We start from the raw sequence: 11,768 nt of genomic DNA on the forward strand, positions 1-11,768 counted from the left end.
AAATGGCTCCGTAATTCTCCTTGTGAATGCAAACGATGGACAGTGATTGTTAACTATACATCCAGAGAAGGGACACTTGTGAGTGCAATTTTGGGAAAGTATGTGAAGCAATATTTTTCGTCCAATTTCCAAAGCAACAGGCGGACTAATGAGTTTTGAATTATCTTTCAGGAAATTATGCTCATTGCGCTATAGCGTGACAGATGGTAAGGTATATCAGATAATAGGATTCCACGTTATCACGTTGACACGTCCTATGAAGGAAAATAATAAGAACGGGAGAAAAGAAAATATTACAGGGAAAACAAGAAGGACTGAAACGTGAAGATTTATTTAAGTATTTGAGTTAGCTGCAGCCTTTAAGCAGGTGTGACCAAATTTTTTTTATATTTTTTATTTCACTGTTATCCAGAATCAATAGAGGTTATGGTCATGTTATACTGGGTTGACTACTTTATTGTATTTGCAGATACAACCAGAATGGATCTGCCTACGTGTCGCATTCCATGTCTGAACAAACGATACCTCATCAAAATCCGAAGCAGTTTCCCGATCATCGTCGGCATCGTGTGCTGCATGACTCTGTGCATTCTGCATTTCATTTGCGTGTTCCAAGCCACTCATCTGCAGCTCGACGTTGCAGCGCACGTCCGAGAGGCAAAGAACATCTTCCTGATTCGTCATTCCGATGTCAGTTTTCACGACCACGACAAACGTTGCAATGTCACACAACCACTTCCAAAGCCTACTCTCCTCACACCGTGTAAAGGGAAGCTCTGTTTTCCAGAGACGGAAACTTTCTTGAAATTTCAGACGCGTGCATTTAAAAGACGCGAGAAACACCCCCACTTAACAAAACAAAAGACTGATGTACAAAAGTCACCAGATGAACGGCTTAAGGTCAAGGTGACACAGTCTGTCATTATTCCAAGTCAAAAGACGAATAGCACTCCGTTCAAAAAAGGGTCGTGTTATAGGCAGATTCATTTGTGGGCCGACCAACCCCGGAGTTTCTCTTTTCGCACAGGTGACTTCAAGTGCCCTGGTGTCCCCTGTGGTCTGAGATTAGTTGTGAATACCGACATGGAGAGCCTTAAGAGCAGTGATGCCGTCATACTTTTTCATCGTACGGTCTGGGACTGGGCAGAAATGACCAAACAGCGACCGCGAGGGCAAAAATGGATTTTCTACTCACAGGAATCGCCAAAGAACACACTAAAACACGTGATACCCCCTATGGAATATCGCAATAACAGTTATGATTACATTATGTCCTACAGGCCGGACGAGTCTCATCTCTACGGCTCTTACGGAAGGTACAATCCAGGCATCCCTGAGCTGCGTTTCACAGACATGGCGAACTGGGTGCAAAATAAGACAAAGACCGTCGCATGGATGGCGTCAAATTGCAACATAGTCACATGGGACAGAAAAGGTTTTGTAGAGGAACTGAAAAAACACATTCCCATTAGTATGTACGGATCTTGTGGGAATACACCGTGTCCCAGAGATGAGCGCTGCAATCGGAAGCTCAGGAAGCACAAGTTCTACTTAGCTTTTGAAAATAGCGAATGCCGTGATTACATTACGGAAAAACTCTGGCGAAATGCCTTCCTAAATGACATTGTTCCTGTCGTGTACGGTCCACCGCGCGAAGACTACGAGAAGGTGCTTCCACCCAATTCCTTCATACACGTGCACGATTTCAAATCCGTAAAGGAATTGGCCGAATATTTGAGCAAGTTGGACAAAGACGAGGGTCCTGAAGATTTGGGGAAGTGGTGGGACGGTTCGTGTACGAGTCAGGAAACTCAGTATCCTATAGAAATTTGATTGAAGTCAGTCTGAATCTGGATCAAGTTATTCATCTCTACTTTATAAAATCCAGTACTGATCATCGTTCGCCACCAAAGTTAGCCCACATCACACGGACAGACAAGACACCGTGCAGTTGAGAATGGGAGAAGGAAAGCAAGGGAGTATAGTAAAGAGTGAAAGCGAGGATGTAATTATCCTGAAAAAAAAAAGATGACTGCCAGCTCATATTCTGCTTCGTGCTTTCAGGAAATTGGAGAGGCAAGAGCCAAATGATAGGGACAATTGATCAATTCAATAGAGGCAGCCGATTTCTGTGTTGATTATCCTCCTCAGAGAACCAACATGATTACAAACATTTTGACGGATTGATTCTATCTTATCTTAAATCCGACTAGACAAGGGTATTATTCAAAATGTTATACATGTAGTTGCATGTAGAAACATTGTGCTGTGGCAGCCTCGTGTATTTCACTTTTATGCACAATGTGATAATCTAGGCCTATTTAAGAAATTGTTTCAAAATTTTGCTTTCTTTGATTAATTATGAAGAGTTGCGATGATGTTTAATTGTGTTCGGAGAAGTGCAATATTCAAATCAATGAAGCAACAGATGTTTGGTTTAATGCTGGATACTTGCATGTATTTTGTGTTTCAATGCTAAAATTGTATTTATTGTTATTTGTGATTACATTTTTGACAAATGTTTTACGTGTTTATGTGTTTATGTGTAAGACTTGAAACAAAATAGCTTTCCAATTTAAATGGACAATAAAGATTGAAATTGAAAATTGAAATTGTCTCGTCGGTGGGTTCCTCAATTTTTCGTACTTTTGGCCGCGTTGACTATTGCGATATGTAATCGTTATCGTATAGGTTTTCCCAATTTCGTGAAATTGTCGTTCATTTTCGTTATCTGTGTTTTTAAATTCGTATGTTTGAAGCGATGAAGTGACTGTGGTCAAACGATTTCACGTTTAATGCTCTCAAATTAGTTTTTAGCACCCAATCAGTGGTCACATAGCAAGTTTAAATTCGGATGCAAGCAGGCAATCTCGTGATTGGAGATAAAGAGTTCCAAGTGTGCATTCAAATTAGTACGATGGGCTCGATGAGATTAAAAGAACTGTCAATTTCGTTCTTGAGCAGGCGATTTTCAAAATTGAGCATTCAATTTCATATAATGTACGTATATTTATAAATAAGCAAGAGTCATTGAATATGACTTTTATTCTATATCTTAAATGTCATCATCATGATCAGCACTTTGTTGATTCAAACATTCAGATACAAAATGTATTTGTTTCTCTTGCATAACATGTGTAAACTTCAATATCATCGCATGACTTTATTAATCTCTAATTTACATCTTTATGCCACTGAAATTATCATATTGTGTTTGTAGCCCTCATTAGTTTTGTCATCTTTATCTTATTGCAATCACCATACTGATTTGTAATCTTCATAAAAATTTACATAAGACCTACTTATTTGCATCATCATGTGTGATTTACATGATGTGATAGACGTTAACTTTCAATTTAAAACGCAGTAACAAGTTATATACTTTTTAATGGACATCGTACAGGTTTAATTTGAATGCTCCTTTAATGAACTTGTTTGCCCGTGATATGCGAATTCTAAGAGCTGGCGACAGGTGGAGTTGAAGTTGAATAAACATAGCCGAATATGAATGCGCATTCAATGATTTTATGTATAGAATGGGCAAATGCAAATTCGGTTGCCGAATTTTTGAACAAAAGAAAACGATTTTGAATGATGGTTTTTCGATGCCAGAGCAAATTTGACGAAAATAAATGCTTGTAATGTGAAATTGAATGACAAAAAAAAAAATAATAAATTGGCCGAGAAAACTCATATCTCGTTATTGTTGCATTTCGACTGTTCATGTCGCAATGTGTGTTGTTTACGAAGAATATTGATATTTATGATTTACGTATCGAGAAATAAAATGCATTTTTGAATTGAACTGATCAAACAATCTGGATGACGATTACGCCCTATACATGACATACGTATCCCTATCAAACCGTTGCTGTAAGATGCCAATGCATTATTAAAATATTTGAGAGTGACGATTGTATTACAAGGTTGCATCATAGCTCCCGGTTCCATAGCTGACAACACAGAAAGATTCCAATTCAGGGAGTGTGCAAAGCACTATTTAGCTCTTCCAGTTGATAAAGATAAAGTCAGAATGACTTCAAATTGAAGTATGTTCATGTTCAAAGTTAGTTAACTTTTGAGTTTGCCATCGTATCACAATTAAGCGAGTCATGATGTGAAATTTACCATGTCGGTGTCATCATAATCATACCATATCTTTTACGTGATGTATTCTCTTTTGTCTGCATGAAGTATTTTGTTGAGTCTGATTATGAAATAGATGTACAACATTACAATACGGTGGTAGTCAACTGCACATTCGTTTTGCAAGGCAGACCGCTATTTTATCGGTGATGCAATAGCAAGTTAATAGCACATTAATTACATTCTACTAGCGCCGAATCCATAACAAGAAACACATCGCACGATATTCAACTGACAGAATGAATGCATCATCAGCCAAACAGGCCGCGGGGATATGAATATGCATTCCCCCTCTCGGATCCCCCCCCCCCCCGCACGTTAATGAATGATATGGAATAGGCCTATTCTTTTTTATATAAAATCTCCCAAATATGTCACCCATAATAATAATGATGATAATAATAATAATAATAATAATAATGGCTACTTGTACAGCGCACAGATCCACCTTTCAGTACTCATGGCGCTTCAAAAATGAAAAGATACTAGATAAATTATATACATTAATATACATGTTCAAACATGACAACAGAGAAGAAAATGGCAAGCAAAAGGCAAACACATACCGGATAAACAATACAAAATTATTAGTTCCGAACATAATAGACAGCAATTATTGCACGTATAGTATTCAAAGTGAGAGAAACAGATACGTTTGAAGTTTAGATTTGAATTTTTCTGTAGATGACAGTTGCCTTAACTGAATAGATAACTGATCCCAAAATTTTGGTCCCAGCTAAAACGGAGAAAGCACGATCACCCCATCCATGTTTTACTCATTGGAGTTTAGAGTAACAATGCATCTGATGATGAACGTATAGACTTCGTGTCGGATTGTATTATTGAATAGAGTCACGTATAGGTATACGGGGAAAGTGAATGAACTGAATTAAGTACCCTGACCCATTAGTCATCGCGCGAGCCCTTTCAATATCAGACTTAGTAAACTTTCGAAATAGACAATTTTCCAAACATTCCATCAGTGTACGCCAGCAGGTCATTAATTTCAATGAAATTCTAATAATGCAAAATTTCCTCCGTGTGTATACGTGTGTGCTCGTGTGTGTGTGTGTGTGTGTAAGAGTGTGGGTGTGTGTGTTGTTGTTTTATGTGTGTGTGGGGGGGGGGGGTCGGGGGAGGGTGGGTAGATATCCTTTTCGAAACCCCTCCCCAGCTAGGTCTTTAATTCATCCTTGAATAATTTAATGAAAAATGTTATAAGTATGCTATCTGAAATATTTTTGACATATAATGTGTAGATCTACGTATGCAGATCAAGTCATTTCAGTAACTGTTCTGCTCCGTAAGCTTCTTTCTTTCAAATTCAAATTCAAATTCAAACTTTATTTTCACTTTTTTTTCAACAGAATGTTTACAAAGAAATATGAAAAAAATCTGACTCGCGTGTCGTTGAGAATATACATAGCCAGCAAGGGATAACAACATGTTCATGTCTACATGATCAGTACAAAAAAGAGACATACAATCGTATTTATATACTCTGTTATGTGGGTAACCCTGAGAGAGGGGGGAAAGAGGGGGTGAAAAACTTACAACTACAAAGAGTGCGGGGAAACTGGGGAAATCGGGAATAGGAAAAAAAAAAGAAAGCAAAAGTGTGAAAAAAGGGAGGGAAGAAAATAGGGAGAAGAGGGAGAGAGAGAGAGCGAAAAAAAAATCACACGTCGGTCACACAACCTAAATCAGTTTAATGCATAGGTTACACCAAGGGCCAGAGCCCACAGAGACAATTAGCCACAACATGACTGAGTGTTTTAATACGTATGAAGCGACTTCGAAAGTACAGTGTGGAGCTGCTTGCCAGCGGAATTGCTCCGTGAGGGCACGTAATAGTATACGCAGTAAAAAAATGATTAACATGGGATGTGATAATGAGATGCCTCAAGAGAAAGCAGTAGAAGAGAAGATAATGTCGTGCTTACAAAATATAGGCCTATTACAAAATTAAATTCATTCCGTTGCATCATTAAACTTCAAAAGAAACACCGTCAATCTCTTTTTATAGGAATTCAACGAAGGTGCATTTTTTTATGTCCATAGGAAGGGGGTTCCAGAATCTTGGACCTGCATAAATAAAAGTCTGAGCCTGAGCTAGCTAGTAGCTCGTACGGTTCTTTACAACACGGGTAAATGAAATTCATTAATTGACTGTCTAGTTGGATATCTCTGTGGCATGTCCGGTTAAACATGGAATTAAAAATAGGCAGTTATTATCATAACTGATTGCCCTAACTGAAATAAAAACAAATCTTTGATTTTCAGAATCTTATCATCAAAGAACAAAGGACCTGTATGAGAATATGGAACGGTATTACAAGTACGGAGAGCCCTCTTTTGTAACAGTTGTAGACCTAACCTTATCCAGTAATGATTGATACGTGTTTCCCCATACTAAGATTCCGTGATTTAAATAAGGTATTGTATCAAAGATGAATACATGTACAATGTAAACTAGAGAAGCACTCTGTGTATGAGCGCAGACCTCCTCCAAGCATGCAGCTCATTTCCATCACTGATCTTGTTCTTCCATAGAGAGATTTCCACCCATACGTACTTATAGCCCTACTTTGGCAAAAGGAAGCAAGTGACATACCATCCAAATTTGAGTTATTGATGTTTTCATGATTCACATAATGACCTCTTCTTCCAGGCCAAATTTCATGCAGAAACACTCATCCTACTAAGAGATATGTTAGATAAGACATCATGATAGTCCATTGACGTCAGTGAAAATGACACACATTTTGCTCTTTTACGAGAAATGTCACTTTTGTCACTTGCTTCCTTTTGCCAAGTGTGCTGAAAGTCGCCCGATTTCCCAATATAGAAGCCTTTGTTGCGTCATAAACCCTCAGCTGCATGGCGCGCCTTGCCCTAGCAGAAACTAAAATAGAGCACGCACTTTAGTGCGCGCATGCAAACCTCAATAATACGCGCAGCCTGAACTCCAAGTTCATTGACCCTACCTGCCAAAATGCCAAAATTCCTTCATGAATTCCCCCCAAAATTCTCGGATCACTACCAAACGTTAATCGCTTGTTACTTGTGTCATTCTCAACCTTTCCTGCAAGTTTCATCCCAATCCGTTAACTACTTTTTGAGTTATTTTGCACACGGACAATCGAACAAAGCGAACGAACGTCGAACAAACCAACGGTAACGAAAACATAACCTCCCCCCTTGGCGGAGGTAGAATTAACGAATGTTGAGGAATAGACAATTTCAGTCTATTATTAAGACCTATGTTACGTGAAATTAATTTTCTTACAGGCATTATCAATATGAAATTTCTAATAAAGTCTATTATCGACTGTAGGCCTAAGTCCGAGAATTTTTTTTATGTGAAACACTTTCTAAAAAAAGTCACCAAACATGTATCCATATTCATATCTATCAGTGTTACTAAAAGGGCTATATGTTTATTTTTTTTTTTATTAAAGACAACTTATTTGCTCGTATCCACTCACATAAATTTTGTAACCAGAATTGACTGTCTGCACAAGACTATTTGGGTCTTCATGTGAAAAAAAAAATGCGTCTTCATGTGTGTTTGTTCACGCGTACGTTTTCACTAAAATATCGAGATTCCATTCATTCTGTTTAATTTGTTATACTGCAACAGTAGTTGTTTTGTATATTTTTAAAGTTATTTGCTACTCTGTATTATTGAAATAATAATGTGACTTTTTTTGTAAACATTGGACTCCGATTCCCAGAGTATGGGTTGCTGAGTAAAATAAACTTTCAACTTTCAACTTTCAAACTTTCATATCAATCGCACGCATTGTCACTATCGTTCAAGACTAGGAAAAAAATACCTACAGCGCGATAGTAGTTTTTGTTTTTTGTGTACTCTTACCAGTATAGTTAAGCCCCGATAAATAGAAATTGGAGTGAAAAAAAATCTAATATTTTGCAGAGGGCATGTAAGGTGCGTTTATAAGATTTTGCGTGCCTAGAATCACTGTTTTGAAACACTGTTTTGAAACACTGTTTTGAAACACTGTTTTGAAACACTGTTTTGAAACACTGTTTTGAAACACTGTTTTGAAACACTGCTTTGAAACACTGTTTCAAATCACACTTTCGTCAGGAGAGCGTTTATAAGATTTTTTTCTCCGAGCGTGTTGGGGCTCTCGCTCAGACTGTGCCATTGCGCAACTCCCTCTGCGCAGTTTTTCCTCGGCAAAAGGTCAATAAACAGGGTGCGCGCAAGGCATTGTGACGTCACATAAAGTGTTTGAGATCGCGGTTGCGTTTATAAGATTTTTGAAACACTGATTCTACAGAAACACAGTTTGTAAACGCACTATTTTGTGCGTTTACAAGCAGTGCTTCAAAACAGTGTTTCAAATCACGGTTAGCATTTATAAGATTTTTTTTCTTGTTAGAAACACTGTTTGGACAGTGTTTCAAAACAGTGTTTCAAAACACTGTTTCTGGCCAGAAGAAAAATCTTATAAACGCACCCTAAGCCTATAATCTTTTCACTCGTACTTTTAAGAAGTTGAACTCAACGCGCGCAGCCAATCTGCCAAGCTGCGCGCAAGTGCAGGCATGATGCGCTTCAACAAACCCATACGGCGCAACAACGAGCTAGGCAACTGGGATGATGGGGCGCTGGCCTGCCTGGATATTGAAAATCTCTCTGCCAGGCATACGTCGGTGCGTTTATACACGTTCTTTTCTTACCACGGCAACATTGCGAAATTCCTCAGCATTATATGCATACCTTTTACCATCCATGCACGGTCCAACGGGACGCACAAACACACCGCACAATTAACAACAGGCGCGCGGCCACAGCTCTATCTGCATCAATCTGCATAGCCTTCGATAAACATGGCATCAGTTGAAGGTAAGGCCTAATCATCTGACTTTACTGAGTACGTACCTTTTTTAAAAAGACAAACTAGTGTAGTGTTAGACACCTAGAAACTTCTTACTTTGTCTAGATTAGGCCTTTAGTTAGGGCTAACTAGTTCTAAAGGCTCCTAAAACTAACTACCCGTACCAGTAACGCCAACGCCACGGTTGGCTAGACCCCTTATGAGGGAGTATGACATGTTCTGGCGTGTTAAACCGTCGCGTTACACAGCACTAGTTTTAACATTCATAGGCCTAGCAGTAATCTACAGTAACGTTAAACCCGCTACTAACAAGTTACTAATACTAGTATCTAGAGTTCTAGATCTAGTCTAGGGCTAGGCCTCTCGGCTATACGCTACCTAGGCCTAACTTAGATCCTAACTTCAGAGCTGAGGCGAGGGCCTGCGGAGTGAGGCCTAAAAAAGGTTGTAGTAGTAGCGCCCCCTAGCGGTTTCACCCTAACCCCCCTGTCTACACAGGGGAGGTATAAAAGGGATTGCCTGTACGCGCATCCCTCAGTTGTGACCTGGAACCTGATTGAAAGACCTACTGACTGAGCTACAAGACAAGTTACAGTTGCAACTCACCAGTAGTGCCGGTAAGTACTACCGTTACTACAACAGTGGCGTCACGGACAATTGTCCTACTTCCTGTGCCATTGTTTTCGTGGACATAGAGCCGCAATTTAAGCTGACTCCGCTGCCGCTATTATTTTCGCCAACAGGCGTTGCACTCCTATACCGCACCGATACGCGAAGGGTGGAGCACATGCGACGGAGCCGAGGCGAGAGCTCTTGGCAGCGCGAGGGAGCTTGGCGGTGTCCACGTTTGTCGATTGTTCCTGTAGTGTAATTTGTCTTGTGCTTGTTTTGTCTAATTGTCTTGGTGTAATCGTTTTCATTGGTAATTTTGCTTGTTGGGGAGGAGGAGTGTGTTGATTGTTTGAGTGACAGTGCGTGATTTGTAACATCTTGCACTAGACCAGGCCCACCTGTATTCAGGGAGCTCCAAATTCATTGAAATATCATCTTTTCTGATTGTTCTAGTTGCAAGCGTGTTTCGTTTGTTAGTTTGATTGTCGATGGTGTTTGCTGAAATTATTCTTCGGCGTGATTTCAGCTTGTGAGTGCGATTGTCTTTGTTTGCGTGGTGCGTTTTTCTTTTTAAACGTGGTCCAGGTCTAGATCTCGGTCTAGCCCTGTATACGCGGTTACGTGTATTTGCGTGGTGGTCGTCTGCGTGCTAGATCTACATTTGTCATATTTGTTTCACGTGTTTCGTTCCACACGTGTGTCTCGGTGGCTTGGGTAGGTGGACCTCCCTTGCCCCATTCGTTGCGTGATATCACTGTATTCGTTGCGTGTTGTATCCCTGTGTATACCTGTGTGTCCCAGTTCTGGCGAGTTTTAACTTGCCTGATATTTCGCGCGATAGCGTTGCCGGATAGCTCGTGTGTGCGGTGTGTATTCACTGCACTCGCTAGCCGTTCTGTCAAAGCTTCCAGTGTGTTCAGGCTCTGGCGTGCACAGTTCTCCACGTCCATCGTGTGTAAGGAGGGAGGGTATTTCCCTGCGGTGAGCTGCGCGCCTGTAGTGCTGGACCTCTCTGGCATCGCGTTCCCCTTTCAGTGTATTTTCGTATAGAGCGGCTATTCGTGTTCTTTCTTCGTGTTTTCTCTGTCGCGCTCTCCTACTTTTCGCAACCTGCGAGATTCGAAGCGCGATCTCCTTTCTTTCTCGATCGCGTTTTCTATTGTCGCGCTCATTCTTTCTTTGTTTGTTGCGTCGACATTTTCATTTTCTACTGTCATTCTGACTTTCCTTGCTACCTCTATTTTGCCCTTGCCAGTGCTTTCCTCTCTGTAGGCTGCTTTACTCGTGGAACGTTCGTGTTTTTCTATTTTCGCGGGAATATTTTGCCCCGCGATTAGTTAGTGGCAGCGGAAGTCTGTGCATTTTCCCACCTTTTGTGGGAGGTATCCCCCCCCCCCCCTTACGTGAGGGAGTGCTACGTCCTTCTTTTCGATTGGGAAGGAGGGAGGAAGTTGGTGGGCACCATTCACTCCTCTTTGGTGAGGAGGGCCTGTCATTATTTTCTCCTTTACTTAGGAGGATTGGATTGCATTTCTCCTTTCGCTGTGCGGAATTGCAACCGTTTATACAATAATTTTTAATTGTTTGTGTGACTGTCCTTTGCCTGACTGGTGCTACAATTTGGCTCATTCATTCTGCATCATTTGGCGGTGCTGAAGGACATCATTCCGGTGAGTACACTGTATCTGATACATTACTCCGTTAACTCTTGATTTGTTTGTTTGGATTATAGATTATTACTATTTGTTTTGAGTATCTGTAGTGTATATAGCTTCATGCTGTTACTGTCATTTTGGATTGTTTTGCAGTATACGAAAATAGTTCTGTATCCGTAACCACATTTGACTTGGGCCTAGTTTCGACTGCTTATGACGTGTGCTGTATTGCTGCTGTGTGTCGGGTGTGTCGCATACATTGATTGCGTGTTGTCCTTTTCACTTGTGCTGGTGGTAAAGTTAATTGTGACTGATTGTTTTGCTTCTGCTTTTGTGTTTGTACGGTAACTTAAAGCGTAAAGAGATTGTGTTTTCATAAATATCTGTTTTCCTGCAGGCACAGATTTATTTCTCTAGCATTGCCATATTCTATTCTGGTTTTATATTTGTAGGTCCTAGACTCCCGAGTCTTACCCAAGTTGAG

At 40.2% G+C, this 11,768-nt stretch overlaps 1 protein-coding gene across 1 annotated transcript; it reads left to right on the plus strand.

Annotated features, from left to right (window-relative positions):
• Positions 1-480: 480 nt before the first annotated feature.
• LOC139718226 (glycoprotein 3-alpha-L-fucosyltransferase A-like) lies at positions 481-1,833 on the plus strand. Its single transcript, XM_071629705.1, has one exon. It carries the CDS (start codon positions 481-483, stop codon positions 1,831-1,833), a length of 1,353 nt encoding a protein of 450 aa, XP_071485806.1.
• The last annotated feature ends 9,935 nt before the right edge of the window (positions 1,834-11,768 follow it).

Source organism: Diadema antillarum, unplaced genomic scaffold (assembly GCF_040938485.1).
Source record: "Diadema antillarum isolate AM-2024a unplaced genomic scaffold, OU_Dant_1.0 scf00000091, whole genome shotgun sequence".
Lineage (NCBI taxonomy): Eukaryota > Metazoa > Echinodermata > Echinoidea > Diadematoida > Diadematidae > Diadema > Diadema antillarum.

Coding starts and splice junctions, on each gene's coding strand:
- LOC139718226 (XM_071629705.1), top strand. CDS start 481: ATGGATCTGCCTACGTGTCGCATTCCATGTCTGAACAAACGATACCTC.